This window comes from Somniosus microcephalus, chromosome 1, assembly GCF_052327205.1.
Source record: "Somniosus microcephalus isolate GS21.2 chromosome 1, FLI_Smic_1.0, whole genome shotgun sequence".
NCBI lineage: Eukaryota > Metazoa > Chordata > Chondrichthyes > Squaliformes > Somniosidae > Somniosus > Somniosus microcephalus.
The window spans coordinates 348204524-348224496 of record NC_140987.1 but is presented as its reverse complement, the minus strand read 5'-3'; the positions used below and the strand labels follow the sequence as shown (position 1 = coordinate 348224496).

Genomic DNA, 19973 nt, shown 5'->3' with positions numbered 1-19973 from the left:
ACCAAGGCCATTCTCTTCAGCCCTCCGCCAATACCACACACCTCCGGCAACTCTATCTGCGTACTCAGCTGCTACCTCGGACAAAGACAAGGGGTTCAGAACCTTGGCATATCCCTGGACCCCTGGTTCATTTTCCTCATCCCTAACTGGTCCATCATCAAGGACACTTTCTTTCACGTCTGAATCATCGCCTGCTTCCGCCCTTACTTTGCCCCCAGATAAACCAATCCTTTATCACCTTACAGCTGGACTTCAACACTCTCCTCACTGGCCTCCCCACTCCCACCCGAATAAACTATGTCATGCAGAATGCCTCCCCATCATCTGCGTCCTCATCAAGCTCTATTGGCTCTCCTTGCCCTACAGAACCAAAGATAAGGTTCTTCCGCACACCTTAAACCTCTATGACCTCACCCTTTCCTACCTTCCTGAACTCATCCTGCCCCATTTCCCAGCACACTCTCTGCTCCTCCAACAATGGTCTATTTCTTGTTCTCTACGCCCTTCTATCCACCAGCCACCATGCCCTTGCCCTCTGGAACTCGCTACCTCAGTACCTCTGCTTAGTCACCTCCCTCCCTTCAAAAGCCTCCTTTGGACGCTTTTCTTCTTTCTCCCTTCGGCACAGAATCTGCTCACTATCCACCTGCCCTGTAAAGTGCGTTGAAACAAGTGCCTCCACGTAATGAATAGTACAGACTCGCAAGTTGTTGGGAGAAATAAACCTCCAATGTTCTCACTCATGATTGCTATACAGCGTCCTCCAGGAGATTGTACGTGTGTGGACAGTGCATGAGGACAGGACGATGTGCAATATCTGGGGTCACAGCCAATTGGAGGGCCGCTGGCTTCTGTAGATCTGTACCCCAGCATGATCTAAAACCTTTACGAGATGGGAGGGAGGGAAGAGGGAAGGTTCAAACAAAGTTATGATTAAAGGACAGCAACAAAAACATTAATGAGCACTTAGAGAAGGAGAACAAATCTGTGTCAAATGTGATATTTAATAATTTCATTGTATTTTATTTTCATAAGTATACATGATCTTAACAGCAAATGCAAAAATCAGAGACATGTTGTTCAACTTTGCTTTAAACACATAAGCTACGATGGAAAATACTGTGTGACAACACGTGGCACTTTCCAAAGACACGACAGGAGCTGGCATACTGCAGTATGGTGGCACCCTGCGGCCACTGGGCATCAGAAGTGTGCAGGAACCCCACCACGCTGGCAGAGGGCTCCAAGAATGTCCTCCACTAGATCAAACTTCACAAGGGCAGAATCTGTGCATGATTCATGCACAGTGATCTTGCAATCTCAAGTCGTTTTCAACCCGCTATACAGTCCCTACCACTTAAAATGTCTACGTTTAAAATGGGCTGTCGCTTATACTGGTGAAAAAAGTGATAACCATTAGCCATTTGCATTAACGCCAATTTCAAAGTGGCTGGTTACAGCATCTTAAGTGCTCTGTTGCTTCTTTACCCAGAGAGTGGTTAGAATGTGGAACTCGCTACCACAAGGAGTAGTTGAGGCCAATAGCATACATGAATTTAAGGGGAAGCTAGCTACATGAAGGAGAAAGAAATAGACGGATATGTTGATTGGGTGGGATGAGGCTCGTGTGGGGCATAAACACCGGCATAGACCAGTTGGGCCGAATGGCCTGTTTCTATGTTGTAAATATGTATTATATATAATAACTGTTTATTTTGGGCAGAAACAGCCAGTGAGTTCCAGGAATTTTGTTCTATTGCTCTGCAGAAGGGATGGTTATGTTTCACATCATTCCTACAGGAGCAAAAAATATTACAAATACCCTTTAATGGGAATTGTTTCCAGGGGACAGGTAGAAAATTTACTGAAATCGTAAGAAAAACTGGTAGAACATACATCGTATGCTCGGCATGGCTATGAAAACTAAGACCCCCTGATTAAGGGCATCTCTCAGCTGACAGAGTACAGCAAGTCCTAACTGTTTCTGATCCTGTATGGTATACTGGCCATTGCGTTTAACAGGCAAATGGCATTGTCATGAAGGCGCCCACTATAAGTGGCAGGGACTGTACGCGTACGAAAGGTACAGAGTATCTGCCATGTTATTTGTAAAGCTGGTTTAATGCACAAAGCTGTCTGACCTTAAGATGTGGCTGAAGATAATTATGAATCTGGGAAAAGCAGGATACTGCAAAAAATAAACTGCAGATATGCTGGGAGGGAATGTGAATAATGATGAAATGTTGCTGTGCCCTTCTCCAAGATTCTTTTAAGACTTTATTGAAAGCATCAAACCTACTAAAGCATTCTAAAATCATTTCCAATATCAAGGTGCAAGTCTGAATATCGTTAGCCATCAACTGCTGGGAAAATGGCAGGAAACACTGGAGGAACCTTGCCTTGTACGTCAGATGGTTTGGGGAGGGAACTTTCTTCTTAAACTTCCCATTAAAGAGATCAAAGCAACTGCCGTATAATTACCCAAAATGGGATAAAACACCAGATTCAGCTGCGGTTGTGTTGAACTGCAACTTAAATTTACTTGATTACCGAAGCACTTTGAATGCAAAAGAATGGGGACTTAGAAGAAAATTGGATACATCCTGCTTCCTGTCATCTTTCAATTGCAGGCTGCACATAAAATCTGACCCAGATACAATGCTGCCCTGCAAAAATAAAACAGACATTCACGCTGGACAGGAATAAGCAAATACAGCACGCAGTGCATTATAGGAGAGTCAGAATGAGGGGATTCAGCTTAACTGTGCTTAATCTATCCTTAATGTGACTGAGGTTCTCAAAGTCTTCCTCCAGCCAATCTAGTTTGATCGTTGTTAAAAATCTGAATCATGGTTATATTCTCCACTTCATGCACATGGTGAAATGGGAAAAATGCCCTTTTTTGCACTTTGGTTCAGGACTGGACTCCAAGGAGACCAGCACGAGATAGTGGAATGCTACAAGCTCTCTATACATTTGATAAATATTTGAAGGAGATGAAGATAAAGGCTGTGGGAGGAGAGCAGAGCAGTGGGATTAGCACTGAAATTCCCTCAACATCAAAACTGCAGCATCGGCAGTTTTATAGGATTGTTGGAATCAAAAGTATAAAATTCGGCAATAAAAAAAAACGACATTAAGAAATTTTTGCTATAACTTGCTTTTTTGGTAACATTTCGGGTGTCCGCATAAATCAGATCAGATGACCAAGTAGAAAAATAAGCTAAAGTAAACTATTAAAAATGTAATTATATTCAATAACGTGTTTAATATAAACCCGGTGGTCCATTGTCACCCAGTCGTTAATTAAAACACCCAGTAGATTTTATTAGTAACTAAGTGAGAGAGGCTTTCATAAATCCCAACTGGTCCTCTCTGTTAAATTCTACTCGGTCCCAAAACATACTTTGCTCACACTGGATGGTCGACTTTGCTGATAATATCAGTGTGCAATGAAATTGGAGTTTAGGCTTCTTGCTTTGCAAGGGCTTCGGCTTCCTGAAAAGGCAAGAAAATTAGTTAATGTTGTTAGTAAAATAAGAATATCCTACAACAATAACATTCAATCTTTTTAAGCACATTCATTGGAACCAAATAGACTACAAAGAAAAGTTTAAATCAATGCTTCCATTGATTTGCATATATTTCAAGTTGCTGATATCATAGAATCATATCATAGAATCTTACAGCCCAGAAGGAGGCCTCTGGGCCTCTCGTGCCTGGGCCGACTCTTTGAATGTGCTTTCCAGTTAGTCCCACTCCCCTGATCTTTCCCCATAGCCCTGGAATTCTTTTGTATACATCCGATGCTCTTTTGAAAGTTGCTACTGAATCTGCTTCCACCACCCTTTCAGGCAGTGCATTCCAGATTATTAAATCTTGCTGCATAAAAAAAATTCTCATCTCCCCCCTGGTTCTTTTGTGAACTCTCTTAAATTTGTGTCCTCTGGTTATCTACCCTCCTGCCACTGGCAACAGTTTCTCCCTATCTACTCTAACAAAACCCTTCATAATTTTAAACAGCTCTGTTAAATCTCCCCTTAACCTTCTTTGCTCTAAGGAGGACAATCCCAGCTTTTCTAGTCTCTCCAAATAACTGAAGTCCCTCATCCCTGGTACCATTCTAGTAAATCTCTTCTGCACCCTCTGCAAGGCATTGACATCCTTCCTATAATGTGGTGCCCAAAATTGGACACAATACTCCAACTGACACCTAACCAGAGATTTATGAAGGCTTAGTATAACTTCTTTGCTTTTATACTCTATGCCTCTATCTATAAAATTAATAGCAACAGATCTTAAGTGTTCCAATTTGGGATTCATCCACCAATAATGCAACAGTTCTTTCCAAACAAACAGGCCTGTGAAATTTCAGGATATATCAGTGTATATGAAATTTAGTATGAAATAGAAATAGGGTGCCTCGGCTTTGTGAGCTGGATTAAGGGGGATCCTTTTTTTAAAATTCATTGATGGGATGTGGGCGTCGCTGGCTAGGCCTGCATTTAGTGCCCATCCCTAATTGCCCTTGAGAAGATGGTGGTGAGCCACCTTCTTGAACCGCTGCAGTCCATATGGTGTAGGTACACCCACAATGCTGTTAGGAAGGGAATTCCAGGATTTTGGCCCAGTGACAGTGAAGGAACGGCGATACAGGTCCAAGTCAGGATGGTGTGTGGCTTGGAGGGGAACTTGTAGGTGGTGATGTTCCCATGCATCTGCTGCCCTTGTCCTTCTAACTGGTAGAGGTCGTGGGTTTGGAAGGTGCTGTTGAAGGAGCTTTTGGCGAGTTGCTGCAGTGCATCTTGTAGATGGTACACGCTGCAGCCACAGTGCGCCGGTGGTGGAGGGAGTGAATGTTGAAGGTGGTGGATGGAGTGCCAATCAAGCGGGCTGCTTTATCCTGAATGGTGTCGAGCTTCTTGAGTGTTGTTGGAGCTGCACTCATCCAGGCAAGTGGAGAGTATTCCATCACACTCCTGACTTGTGCCTTGTAGATGGTGGAAAGGCTTTGGGGAGTCAGGAGGTGAGACAATCGCCGCAAAATTCCCAGCCTCTGGCCTGCTCTTGTAGCCACAGTATTTATATGGCTGGTCCAGTTCAGTTTCTGATCAATGGTAACCCCTAGGATGTTGATAGTGGGGGATTCAGCGATGGTAATGCCATTGAATGTCAAGGGGAGATGGTTAGAGTCTCGCTTGTTGGAGGTGGTCATTGCCTGGCACTTGTGTGGTGCGAATGTTACTTGCCACTTGTCAGCCCAAGTCTGAATGTTGTCCAGGTCTTGCTGCATATGGACACAGACTGCATCAGTATCTGACGAGTCTCGAATGGTGCTGAACAATGTGCAATCATCAGCGAACATCCCCACTTCTGACCTTATGATGGAGGGAAGGTCATTGATGAAACAGCTGAAGATGGTTGGGCCTAGGACACTGCCCTGAGGAACTCCTGCAGTGATGTCATGTGATTGAGATGAATGACCTCCAACAACCACAGCCAACTTCCTTTGTGCTAGGTATGATTCCAACCAATGGAGAGTTTTCCCCTTGATTCCCATTGACTTCAGTTTTGCTAGGGCTCCTTGATGCCACACTCGATCAAATGCTGCCTTGATGTCAAGGGCAGTCACTCTCACCTCACCTCTTGAGTTCAGCTCTTTTGTCCATGTTTGGACCAAGGCTGTAATGAGGTCAGGAGCTGAGTGGCCCTGGCGGAACTCAAGCTGGGCGTCAGTTAGCAGGTTATTGCTGAGTAAGTGCCGCTTGATAGCACTGTCGACGACATCTTCCATCACTTTGCTGATGATTGAGAGTAGACTAATGGGACGGTGATTGGCCAGGTCGGATTTGTCCTGCTTTTCGTAGACAGGATATACTTGGGCAATTTTCCACATTGCCGGGTAGATGCCAGTGTTGTAGCTGTACTGGAACAGCTTGGCTAGGGGCGCAGCTAGTTCTGGAGCACAAGTCTTCAGTACTATTGCCGGAATGTTGTCAGGGCCCATAGCCTTTGCAGTGTCCAGTGTCTTCAGCCATTTCTTGACATCACATGGAGTGAATTGAATGGGCTGAAGACTGGCATCTGTGATGCTGGGGACCTCAGGAGGAGGCCGAGATGGATCATCCACTCGGCACTTCTGGCTGAAGATAGCTGCAAATGCTTCAGCCTTGTCTTTTGCACTCATGTGCTGGGCTCCACCATCATTGAGGATGGGGATAGTTTTGAAGCCTCCTCCTCCTGTTAACTGTTTAATTGTCCACCACCACTCACGACTGGATGTGGCAGGACTGCAGAGCTTTGATTTGATCCGAAGAGGGGGGTCCTGGGCCACATACCGCCCATGGGCTACAGTCTGATCCTCCCTGTCCCACCTACTGCAGGGTATTAGAATCTGCATATTACTGATTACAACCCTCATTGAGCTACACAGTGGCTGTGTCATTTTCCCCCATTAGAATGGATGTATAAATATTCCTGTATCAATAGCCCTTCCTGTCCCATGATGCATTCACTGCTGCTGCACTCCCTCACCTATTCACCTAACCAGCAATCACCACTTCCTTACACAGATCGCCATGGCAGCTGTTTAGAAATAATAGTGAACCCCACAGCACCGTACCACAGTAGACCACTCAGAACCCTACCGTCATAGAAGGGAAAATTAGAGCGGAGTTGGGGAAGTGACAAGTTGTTTCAGTCTGGGGCTTAGAGAAGTTCAGAAACCACTTGGACTTCCAGTATTCTGTAATGTTATCCAAATTGGCTCGATAATGTTTCAGCCATCAGAGTTGGTCACAAGGCACTAGGGGCTGGTGTTGCGAAGATGCAACTGTGTTTAAACTGTTCCATCCCTTTAAGGCTACCGCAGGGGAGATGGTTTGAATAAGTTAATCCTAAAAAGGAAGACTTGCATTTATATAGTGCCGTTCATGACCACCGGACAACCCAAAGCGCTTTACAACCAATTAAGTACTTTTTGAAGTGTAGTCACTGTTGTAATGTAGGAAACACAGCAGCCTATTTGTGCACAGCAAGCTCCCACAAACAGCAATGTGACAATGACCAGATAATCTGTTTTTGTTACACTGATTGAGGGATAAATATTGGCCAGGGGTTAACTCCCCTGCTCTTCTTCAAAATAGTGCCATGGGATCTTTTACGTCCACCTGAGAGTGCAGACAGGGCCTTGGTTTAACATCTCATCCGAAAGATGTCACCTCTGGCACTCCCTCAGCATTGCACTGAAGTGTCAACCTAGCTTTTTGTGCTCAAATATCTGGCGTGGGACTTGAACCCACAACCTTCTGACTCAGGGCAGAGGGTGCTACCCACTTTTTTTTAAATTACTTTTTTGAACATTAAGAACATTTACAACATCGTGATCATTTCATTGTATGATACAAATCAATTCCGCTGCTTTGCACAGCCATTCCGCCACCACATTTTAACATCAAAACCTGAAGTTTAATTTGTCTCCTGTAACATATATTAATCGATTGTACTTTAAAAATTGGTTGTAAAATACTGTCCTTAAATTCCTTTCTGAATAAAACATCCACAGAGCCTTATAATGATCTTTTAGCTTATATTTAAAATACTCTTAGATTGATTCTCCTCCCCTTAAAAAAGAGCATTCCTTCTTTGCACAATCATGAATTGAGCCAAACTGAACATTAAATTAATTGCCGCTCCGCTCGGGCAGACTCTCCTGCAATCCCCATCTCAAAATCGAGTCCCACGGGATTCCCATTCTCGCTCTTCGGTCCCCACCCAGCAAAAAAGCTTCACACAACTGTCGAACATAGTACTTAAAGTCATTTAACTGCGGACATAACACCAGTAAATGGGACAGAGTCTCATCCCGTGTCCCACACATTGGGCAAGTTGCCACCTCCACTCATCCAATCTTGCACAAGACCGTCATGGTAAAAATCCGGTTATGAGCCAATTTGAAATCCAGTTCAATCCATTCTGGGCATTTAAAATTCGCCCACACTCCCTTCCAAATCCTGTTGAAGTCCAGCTGTGGGTATGTACTCTGCCAAAACTCCTGACCAGCAGGTGTCTTGAATCTCCATTCTCTGAATACCTCATAGAAATCTCGAGTATTACAGTTGTCAAATTGGACCAACTCTCCCCCTTTCTCCAGTACAAAGCTTGGAAAAGCAGGACGCATTTTACTTCCTTTGGAGATTTCCACATTTATTTCTTCCATCCAATCCTGTGGCATTGCCCTCACAATCTTCTCATACATGATTCCTATTGCTTTTCCCTCTACCTCCTGATCCTCCTCCCATACCATATCCCTCACTATCGCTTCCGGCAACCAACCTGGAATTACCTCATATAATACATCTTTCACAGGTATAATCCCAGCTTTTATAAAAGCTAGATTAAATAAAACCTCTCCTTCGATGTTGACCCACCTGTTCAAAAATAAGGGCTGTTCTAAAAATTCCTCAGCCCCCTTGGGCATAAACTGCACACTCTTTAAAAATTGGGCCCAAGTCTCTACAACCCCCTTATAAAACCTAGGGAGAAGTTTAATTGATTTCAAAAACATATTATTGTATTCCATATACAATATCCCCTGCCCTCCTATCCCACTTCATTTAAAAAAAATGCTCAAAACAACTCTTCCAAAAACTTGTATTTGACTTCTGAAGAAATCTCTTCACCCATTTGATTCTAAAGGATTTCTTCTTCAAATCAATATCTGGAAAATTGAGTCCTCCCTGATTTCTCCGTCCAATGATGGTATTTTATGCCACCAAGGCTGGTTTCCCTTCCCATAAAAACCTCACACAAGCCTCTCGGATGGACTTTTCCGCCCACTCAGGAATATCCTCCACCGTCAGTAAGTACCATAGCTTAGATAGCAGGAGAGCAGACACCACTGTCGCTCTTCCTTGCACTTTCAACCACTTTCTTTCCCATCTTCCCAAAATCTTTTAAATTTTCATAACCTTCGGTTCCCAATTTAATCGATCGACTTCATCCCGGTCTTTCTTGCACCCCATATGCACCCCCAGAACTTCCAAAACCTCCACCACCTTAAAGGGACATTCCCCCAACCATTCCCCCCTACCCCTCCCTGCAACCAGGCATTGGGACTTACTGTAATTCACTCTGGCTCCTGAAGCTCTACAATATTCCTCCACTACATCCATAGCTTTCCTCACTGACTCCCCATTTCTCAATGTTAAGGTTGTGTCATCTGCATTTTGGTGTATCACCGACACCAGCCCAGAACTGGGGACCACAATCCCAACTACACCTTGTTTCTTTCGCATCATGTAACCTAATAGTTCTGCTACCAATGTGTACAACAATGGGGACAGGGGACAACCCTGTCTCACTGATCTCTGTATCAGATAATACTTGGATAAAAAACCATTACATTTAACACAGCTAAATATGTTTGAATAAAAAATCCTTATCCACTGAATGAAATTTTCCTTGAAACCAAATGCTTCCAAAACCTTCAATAAAAACTCATGAGACACCCTATCAAAGGCTTTCTCTTGATCTATCTTTAATACATAAGCCTCCCTCCCACTCTCTTCCATGAGCTCTATCGCATCTCGGATTGAGACCACAGAGTCTGCAATGTCCCGGCCTATGACTCCATAGGACTGAGAGGACCAAATTATCTCCGGTAACACCTCCTTCAAACGATTTGCCATAACCCTCGCCAAGATCTTATAATCCACATTTAATAATGTGATGGGCCTCCAATTCTTCAGATCCCGTCTATCCCCTTTATTTTTATAAGCTAAGCTTATGATACCTCTCCTCATAGATGGGGCCAGGCTTCCCTCAATTTTAATTTCCTTAAAAACTTCTAAGAGCAATGGACTTAAAATCTTGAAAAATTCTTTATAAAATTCTGCACTTAGTCCATCGGACCCTGGGCTTTTCCCCCCCTTCATTCCACTTATTGCTACTTTTATTTCCGCTAATCCTACTACTTTGTTACACATGCTTCTCTCATCCTCCTTTAAACCCTCTTCAATAAAAGCAGTAACCTTCTCCATCGCCAAATTGGAAATGTCTTCTTTTGTATATAACTCTTGATAAAAGCTGCTAGCCGCCTCTAAAATCTCCCCACTTTCATGAAAGATCTTCTCCCCAACCTTCAACTCTTCAATTAACGATAATCTTTGTCGCAGCTTCTCTTGCTCTAGAAAATATCTAGCGCATCTTTCGCCCTCCAATACATCTCTACATCTCTAGCCTTTGCACGGAGAATGGCCCCCTTGCATTTTTCAGCTTGCAATAATTCCCACTCTTCCTTTAGCACCCGGAACTTAGTCTCAACTCCCTTATCCCCTCCGTCAACTGCTTTACAGACATCCGTAAACCTTTTGTTTATATTCTCTTCTCAATGCCGGTTAGCTGCCGCCCTCTTTTTCCCATAACGTACCGAAAAACTTTTACCTCATATTTGAAATTGTCCCACCAAACTCTTCTTTCTTTCAAGAACAAAGGTTCCTTCTGAGCATTCTTTATTATATTTATAATCCCTTCTTTATAAGCAATTTCTTTCAGGTATTGATTGTTTAAAATCCACACCCCTGAACAGATCTTAACACTGCTGTTCCTAATTCTAAGAACCAAAGCCGAGTGATCACTAAAAAATGCTTTTTTATAATAAATCTCCATCACCTCAGAACTTAACCCTTCCCGCATTAACACAAAATCTATTCGGCTCTGTTTTAAAACATCACCCACCCAACCTGCTCTGGAGAACTCCCTTTTTATGGGGTTCCGGTCCCTCCATAAGTCTCTCAAATTTAAATTTGCCATCATTTTTACAATCATCCCTCTGGAGTTATCATCCTTATAGGTCATCTGGGCTGAAATGTCCATCCGAGATAAAAATACATTGAAATCCCCCACTATACAAGGATTTTCCACCTCTGCCGCTTCAGTGAATAACCCCCGAAAAATCTCGCGACACTTGCAATGGTCATTCGGTGCATAGATATTAAAGAGATCACAATTAAATCCCTCCATTTTTACCCTTAGCCGTAAAAATCTCCCCTCAGTGTCCTTGTCCACCAAGGCAACGTTCTCTTTTATGGATGGACTCACCAAAACAGCCATCCCTCTACGGTTATTGTTTGCACAACTTGCAAACACCTCTCCCTTCCAAACCTTCTGAACTCTTTCTAGAATATCCTCATCCCAAAAGGTTTCTTGCAGACACAACAAGTCCGAACCTTTAAAACCCTGCAACAACTGCTGCAATTTCTTCTCACCCCTCAGTCCGTTCACATTAATCGAGACCAATGTAATCATGGCTCCAAAGAAGGGAAGTATTGTTGAGATACCGCGGCAAAAGTGGGAGCCGAGACAGAGCTACTGAAAACACAACTGCTTTATTCTGACCACATGGCAAACAGGAACTAGAAAAGCCCGCGCATCCACTTAAATACTTCCCAGACAGGAAGTGCTCCCGGCAGCCTGTCCCTGCGGGAAACAAGTTGCTGGAGGAAAGGGCCCCCGGCTGGGGGCTTCTGCTTAGACTGTCTGTGCCGCCGTGAGCGGATTATGTCCAGTGGTGGCGTGTCGCCACAGAGCTCCCCCCAGAATCCGCTTAGGAGGAGTGGACGAGTCGTGACGGTGGTCTAATGGTTCTGCCGCAGCGGCTGAGTGGTCGCCGGTCTGGTTGGTTGGGTCGGGCGGTTCGCCGCCGGCTGTGCTGGCTGGCCGGGGGGACGGCCTCTAGTTGGAGGCTGGGCCACGGGGACCTGTTCCCCTGGTTCTGTGTGAGCCGGTTTGAGCCGGTCGATGGAGACTGTCTCGACCCTGTCGCCGAGTCGCAGCTTGAAGACCTTGTCCCCGGTTTGTAGTACCTCGTACGGACCGTCGTACGGGGGTCGCAGGGGCCCGCGGTGCGCGTCGTGTCGCACGAAGACGAAGCACGCCTGCTGTAAGTTTGGCGGGACGTGAGGTGCGAGTTCGCCGTGTCGGTTGACCGGAAGTGGGGCGAACTGCTGAGCGGAAGAGAAAGAGTCGAGCCGCTGCTGTTCGGCCGACCAAGGCTTGGTAGGTTCCGGAAGGAATTCGCCTGGGACGCGCAGCGGTTGTCCGTAGACTAACTCCGCTGCCGAGGACTGGAGGTCTTCCTTGACCGCGGTGCGTAGGCCGAGTAGCACCCACGGTAGGCGGTCAGTCCAGGTACTGTCCTGCAGGCCGGCGCGGAGTGAGGCCTTGAGTGACCTGTGGAAGCGTTCACAAAGTCCGTTGGCCTGCGGGTGGTAAGCCGTGGTGCGGTGGAGCGTCACCCCGAGGTTGCGTGCTGTGGCCGTCCAGAGTTCGGAGGTGAACTGGGCGCCTCTGTCGGAGGTTATGTCGGCCGGTACGCCGAACCTCGCAACCCAGGTGTTAACGAACGCCCTGGCGATGTCGGCTGTGGTGGTGGAGGTCAGCGGCACTGCCTCAGGCCAGCGTGTGTAGCGGTCGACCATCGTGAGGAGATAAGTTTGGCCTTGCGATGGCGGCAGGGGACCGACGATGTCGACGTGTACGTGGTCGAAGCGACGGCTGGGTACCTCGAAGTCTCCCAGGGGTGCTTTGGTGTGCAGCTGTACCTTAGCCCGTTGGCAGGCGAGGCAGGAGGTGGCCCAAGTCCGAACATCTCTGCTGAGGCCGCGCCAGACGAAGCGCTTGGAGAGGAGTTTGACGGATGCGCGGGAACCCGGGTGAGAGAGCCCGTGGAGCGCGTCGAAGACGCGGCGGCGCCAGGTCTCAGGGACGACCAGCCTGGGTTGGCCGAGTGAGACGTCGCACGTGACTGCCGTGGCGTCGGGCCCGTGCGCGACCTTGGCTAGGCGTAGCCCTGGCAGGCTGGTAGCCGCCGAGAGGAGGTCTGGGTCCGTGAGCTGGGCCGCTGCTAGTTGTGCGTAGTCGACCGCGAGGTGATTCGCACAGACGGCGGGACGGGAAAGGCAGTCGGCGACCACGTTGTCTCTACCGGAGACGTGCTGAATGTCCGTAGTAAACTCGGAGACGGCCGCGAGCTGGCGTTGCTGCCTAGCGGACCAGGGTTCGGTGTGCTTGGCCATCGCGTATGTGAGTGGCTTATGGTCCACATACGCGGTGAAGGGGCGGCCTTCCAGGAGGAACCTGAAATGGTGGACCGACAGGTGGAGTGCGAGAAGCTCGCGGTCGAAAGTGGAGTATTTGACCTCCGGGGGGCGCAGTTGGCGGCTGTAGAAGGCAAGTGGCTGCCACGCGCCATTGACCCACTGCTCGAACACGGCCCCGACCGCGTGGTCGGAGGCGTCGCTGGTGAGCGCGACCCGGGCATCGGCCCTCGGGTGCGCGAGCAGAGTGGCGTCGGCGAGCGCGTTTTTGGTGGCGTCGAAGGCGGCTGCCGTGTCAGTGGTCCAGGCTACGTCCATCTTGCCGGATTTTCCTCGGAGGGAGTCGTATAGGGGCTTCATGAGGGCTGCGGCTCTGGGGATGAACCTGTTGTAGAAGTTCACCATCCAGAGGAACTCCTGGAGGCCCTTGATGGTTGTGGGGCGGGGGAATTGCTGGACGGCCTGCACCTTGTTGGGCAGGGGGACGGCCCCAGCAGGGGTGATGTGGTGACCGAGAAAATCGATCTCGGTTAGGCCGAATTGGCACTTCGCCGGGCTGAGGATGAGCCCGTGTTGGGCTAGGCACCCGAACAGGATGCGAAGGTGTTCGAGGTGTTCCTGTTTGGAGGAGCTGGCCACGAGAATGTCGTCTAGATAGACGAATAGGAAGTTCAGGTCCCGGAGGACTGAGTCCATAAGGCGCTGGAAAGCCTGTGCTGCATTCTTGAGGCCGAAGGGCATCCTCAGGAACTCGAACAGGCCGAATGGGGTGATGACGGCCTTTTTGGGGATGTCCGCGGGGTGTACGGGAACTTGGTGGTAACCGCGCACCAGGTCGACTTTGGAAAAGACGGTTCGTCCGGCCAGTCGGGCCGAGAAGTCCTGGATGTGTGGCACCGGGTATCGATCGGGGGTGGTGGCGTCGTTGAGGCGGCGGTAGTCCCCGCAAGGGCGCCAGCCTCCGCCGGGCTTTGGGGCGATGTGGAGGGGCGAGGCCCAAGGGCTGCTGGAGCGGCGGATGATGCCGAGCTGTTCCATGTTGGTGAACTCGGCCCGCGCGATTTCCAGCTTGGCCGGGTTGAGTCTGCGGGCGTGGGCAGAAACTGGGGGGCCGGTGGTGGGGATATAGTGTTCCACACCGTGCTTGGCGGCTTTGGCCGAAAAGGTCGGTTTAGTGAGGGCGGGAAACTCAGCTAGGAGTGCCGAGTAGTCGTCCGTGGCTCTGGCAAGGCAGTAGGTCGTCGGGCCGGCCGAACGGGCCGGGGTAAAGGCGCCGGGGATGGGGGCCATAGTGTTGATGTCGACGAGGCGGTGCCTCGGAATGTCGACAAGGAGGCCGTGGGCGCGCAGGAAGTCGGCGCCGATGAGTGGGCAGAGGACCTTGGCTGTAAGGAACTCCCAGCGGTAGCGGCGGCCCGCGAGGTCGAGCGTGACCATGCGGGTGCCATATGTGCGGATTTCAGAGCCGTTGGCTGCAGCCAGTGTGATACCCCGTGTGCCGCGTTGGATCTCGAGGGCGGAGGCGGGGGTGATGCTGTGCTGGGCCCCTGTGTCGCACAGAAATCGGCGGTTGGTTCTGTCGTCAGTGACGTACAGTAGGGGCTCCTTCTGCCCCGCGGCCATCGCGGGGGCCGGTGCGGGGGGGGGTTTGAAGGAACACGGTGGTGTGCAGCGTTGAGCCCTAGCGCCAAAACGGGTGTGGTAGTAGCAGTGACCCGGAGTGGTAGGGCGGTCGGGCCTAGCGGCCCGGGAAGACCGCGTGATCGTTGCCGTGAGGTCGGGCGCGACGTCACGAGCGGCCTGTGCAGAGAGCAGCCGGTCGGCCTTTTCGGCTATCTCATTCAGGTCCGTGGAGTCAGACTCCACAATGAGCGGGCGGATGCTGGCGGGGAGCTGCCGAATGAAAAGCGTGCGAAAAAGGGCGCCGGGATTTTTGTCGTCTGAGAGGGACAGCATGTGGGAAAGCAGGTCTGATGGTGAAGCGTCACCAAGGCCGGGGAGGTCCAGGAGTTGGCAGTGGCGCTGGTAAGAGGACGTTTGAAATTTTTTAAGTAGCGCAGCCTTCAGATGTTCCGTTGGTGGATTCTGCAGCGCTGCCCAAACCTTGGGGACTGTAGCGTAGGTGAGCGAGGCGACGAGGTAGTCGTACTTCGTGGCGTCGACTGTAATGCCTTTCAGCCGGAATCTGGACTCAGCTTGAATGAACCAGGCTTCGGCGAGGTTCTCCCAAAAGTCTGGTAATTTAACCGTGACTGCGTTTGTATCCGCCATGCTAGCTTAGGATTCGTCCTGAGCGTCGGGGTCACCAGTGTTGAGATACCGCGGCAAACGTGGGAGCCGAGACAGAGCTACTGAAAACACAACTGCTTTATTCTGACCACATGGCAAACAGGAACTAGAAAAGCCCGCGCATCCACTTAAATACTTCCCAGACAGGAAGTGCTCCCGGCAGCCTGTCCCTGCGGGAAACAAGTTGCTGGAGGAAAGGGCCCCCGGCTGGGGGCTTCTGCTTAGACTGTCTGTGCCGCCGTGAGCGGATTATGTCCAGTGGTGTCGTGTCGCCACAGTATGCCTGATAATCTCCCCATCATTTAATCTCTGGCTCTTCCCTCCTCTCATGCTCCTTCTCAAATTTTCGGGCAGATGTTGCTTTTTCCTGCAGCCTCCGGCTCTTTTTCACCTCCTGTTTGACCCCTCCCTGCTGTTTCAGCCTCTTCCTTGCATTAAGTTTGGGCCCAGGAGCTGCCCTTTCTCCCTCCTTCTGCCCCTCACTAACCTTTCCCTTTCCACATGATGCCACCCCACCCCCGACTTCCATGTCTCTGCCCCCATCTAATTCCTCACACTCAAGCTCTTCTACAACCCCCTGTGCCTGCTGCCCGTCAGATACATAATCCTGCTCCCCGTCAGATACTTCATCTCCCATAGAGAGTCTTCCTGCTATCGCAATTTCTCCCACTGTGCCGCACCCTTCGACCACATCTCCACCTCTGACCCTTGCACCCTGTTCCCTCTCTCCATGGGATAATGGCGCACCCAAATTGTTCCCTTCTGACGTCTCTATCTCGCCGATCCCAACCTGCTGTCCCTTTAAGGCTCCTGCCTCTAGCACCCTCTCCCTGTCCTGCCCCCTCCCGCTCACCAAGATATCTGACTCCCCGCCTCTCCCCGGAGCACCCACATCCACCACACACCCCGCTCCCGCCACCCCTCCCCCCGCAGACACCAGACTCTCCAGGGGGAGCCGAACTGCACTAAGGCTCGAGTCTGTACTCGACCCTCGCTGCCCGCTGCTGCCTTTGTTCCCCTCCACAGCTCTCGGCATGTTTTCCGCCATCTCCATCCCGTTCTCCGCTTCGCCATCCTCTGCCTCTTCCTGAGCTCCTTTCTCCTTCATTTTACCGGCTGTGTCCTCCGACTGCACTGCTCCTCCGGCCATTCCACTCTCATCTCCTGCTCCTTCTCCCATCTCCTCATCACTCATATCACTCCCTTCTGCCACACACTCACAGCGGGTGGGGCCTTTGTGGCACACCCCACAGCTCTCTGCCTTGCAGCTCCGAGCGATGTGTCCCAACTCACCGCAATTGTAACAATACAGGTCTGGACAGTTTCTTACGAGATGGTCATGTCCAAGACAATAATAGCACACCTTTACTTGGTTATCATGCAGCTCACGAAAGTACAGCACTCCTTCCAGTGTCTCGAGCTTCATACTGTACGGCAATGACCTCACCCCCTCTGGGAACCGCACCTTTACATACCGGGTTCCGTCTGCTGCCCGTGTTCCCGGATAGTACCACCTCTTTATTGCAGAATAGATTTTAATGTCCCACGGCTCCAACTTTTTGCTTAGCACTTCGTCCTCAATGTAAACTGGCAAATTTAAAAATGAAACCACCACCTCCTTTGAATATAGCAGTCACCTCCAAGAATTTCTCACCAACTTTCAGACTGAGTAACAGTCTTTCCACCTGCTCACGGCCACTGACCGTCACCTCGAATCCCACATTTGGCTTTGGTCGGCAGGCAAAGCAGCTTCCCTCGCCACAGTCCTCATGAACCGCCTGGATAATATCCCAAGCTCGAATCTTCTTATCCTCACACTGCACCACCACCGTGTTTTCTTTACCAAACCTCCTGGGGTCCCGGCCCAAATCTTTGGGCCTTTTTTTCCCCCCTTTCCCACCATAGTTTCTTCCCCAATTAAATTCCTCTCGGGAACATTGTCCTCCGAGGGGCCCGGCACTCCGGACCCCTCAGCAGCCATCTGGCTGTTTTTGTGGGCCAAAAAGGCCCTAAAACCTGAAAACAAAACCCCAAAACCCACCACCAACTTTATACAAAACTCCCTCCAGCTCCCAGCTGCAATCAGGCAACCAGTCACACCTGGCTCACTCCTAGCCCCTCCCACCTAGAGAGTGCTACCCACCACAGCGGACACTGTGATTCTGAGGATCAGGGGTTAATTGTTTGGGGGTGGGTGGGAGGGAGGATTAGGGTCTGTCCATTGGCTGCAGTTAGTAAATTCCCAGCTCCTACCACCGGGAACCCAAGTTATCAAAGTCAGGGGGAAAAACCTCTGCAAGAAATGGCGGGCTTTCTTTCTCTTATTTCAAAGTTCAGGTGATTTCTATTGGCCCATTTGCCACTGGCCCCAAAGTAAGCTTCCCACAAAGATCTCGCAATCTCTGTGGCAAGAAGTTTAGTTTTTCTGATGTGCAGCTGAAATCAACGTAGTTTAGTGGGAATCCCATAGTGCGAGTTGCTGTGACAGCAACAAGCTGTCTAAGCAACCAATCACATTGCAGAATTCTCACAGACTGGGAACCAGGAAATAGATAGCACTAATAATCAATCACTTTAAAAAAAATTACTGATAGCGAAATTAAGATTTTTACGTACACATTGGGTTAAGGTAGAAGCTGAAATATCATGAATACATTTTTTAAATTAAAAAAAAATGTATTCATTTTAAAATCTAATAATTTTTAACAATGGAAAAATGTGATATTCCACCAATATAAAATTAGTTTTTCAGGGCCAGAAGGGTTGTTTATCAGTAATTATTACTCAGATTGCCATTAAAAACCCAGTTACACCTCAGTTGAATGGGTCTAACTTTTTATGGGGTTTCAAACAATGATATTTGTTCGGAAAGGGGGACATTTTCGTCAGATCAGTGATTTCACTGATTGCCAGCTCTGGGGGGGCAGGGGGGTGGGGGTGGTCCAGAGCACAGCCTGTGGAGGAGCAATGAATGACAGACCGCAACTTCAGGATTTCCACGTTAGGCTGCACATGCGCTATATCCTGAAGTTGCCCGTCAGTTTCAAAGACGAAATGACGGCAAACGCTGCCAGTTCACGGTCATCAGGGCCGCAAGTTCCGGGCCATTGAAGTGTAGTGCTGAAATCTGATGCAAAGTGTTGATGTACACACACAGACTTACACTCTATATAAAAAGGATACTAACTACCTTGTTAATCATTGCAAAATATAGTTTTATTATTCCACCCGTGAATCATGCAGTGTTCTTAGTCTGTCTTGTAAATGTTGCAGTCCTTTTAGGTTGCCCTTTCATAATAGTTAGTGTGTGCCATCCCATCCCATCTAGTACTCCTCCTCATCCAGGCACCAGGAACACACTGATTACATTTCTAATTAAGAATTACAGTTACTAAGCATATAAAACGGTGAATATATGGGAATCAGCTTCATGTCTGATGATATTTATAAACCATTCGAGCTGTGCTATCATTGATTACGATGCAGCCTCCCTGTTGAATTAAGGGTTGTGACTCACTCTACGATGTAGACTATCCTACAAATAACACTATTTAAATCTGGGTCAGATGAATAGGATTAAAATGAAGCATAATGGGGAAAGGAAACAATCAGTTCAGATGAATCAGGTATTATATTTAAAAGGGTCATCCAACATTTACCTAAATATTTTATCAGAAGTGCACAGAATATCGCAGGGTATTGGTGCACACAGTGGTAAGTTGTAACAGAAACCTATCCAGTTTCAAATTATAAAATGTCTGCATTATATATTTTGATTTAAAATTGGAGCCAGCCAGGACTCGGGACTTTTTTTAAAAACAACAAAACAGAAACATGGCTGGTGTATCCCTTTAGTTTGAAAGTCTTTAGGCTGCACAAATGCACTATTGTGACTGGTGATGTTACAACAAATGGAACATTAACCCTTTCTGGACTTTTGGCGGCAGCTTGCTGACACATTAGGGTTGATATTAACTCTGTTTGCCGAGTGGGAATGGCCCCAGAAATCGGAGCGTTACACTTACCGCCCCGTTCCCACTCCCATCCCACACACTGCCATTTTACCCAGGGCCTTTACAAGGGTTGCCCAGGTGCCCATCTGAATCAGGCGGGAGCCACACTGAATTAGGCAAATCAGGGTTCTATGACATACATTAGGCTCCGATTGCAAATTCGAGGTACAAATAGGCGCAGCGTGCACCATTTATAACAGGTGCCGAGCAGCCTAACTGGCAGTCTTTAAAAGGAACCACTGTAGGCCACTCACAAAAACGGCCCAGGAAATATCTAATTCGCTTTTTTGTTTGGATGGGGACAGGAGGAGCAGGAGTACTCCAGGGCCCATAAAGTCCAGGCCGCTGCTGATGTTGTGTATGTAACCTGTTCCACCTTAAGAGAGCTTAAGCCTGTTCCACCTTAAGAGATGTACTACTTTCTCAGGCTGCTGTAGACGTAATACCGGGGGTGAACACACCGGTATATAAGCACTGTGCAGTAATCTTGTATTCAGTATAGTCCCTACCTCCAACCAGTAAAGACCTGTCTTTATTGTTACTCATTAGTCTGTGTCTTAGTTAACTAAATAAT

General features: G+C 48.4%; 1 protein-coding gene across 1 annotated transcript in view; it reads right to left on the bottom strand.

The window, feature by feature from the left end:
- Window positions 1-984: 984 nt before the first annotated feature.
- Window positions 985-19973, bottom strand: part of sh3bgrl (SH3 domain binding glutamate-rich protein like) — a 228341-nt gene continuing 209352 nt past the window's right edge. Inside the window, exon 4 of the mRNA XM_085995283.1 lies at window positions 985-3498. Coding sequence (XP_085851409.1) covers window positions 3466-3498 — 33 coding nt within the window. The 3' untranslated portion in view covers window positions 985-3465. The remainder of the gene's footprint in view (window positions 3499-19973) is intronic.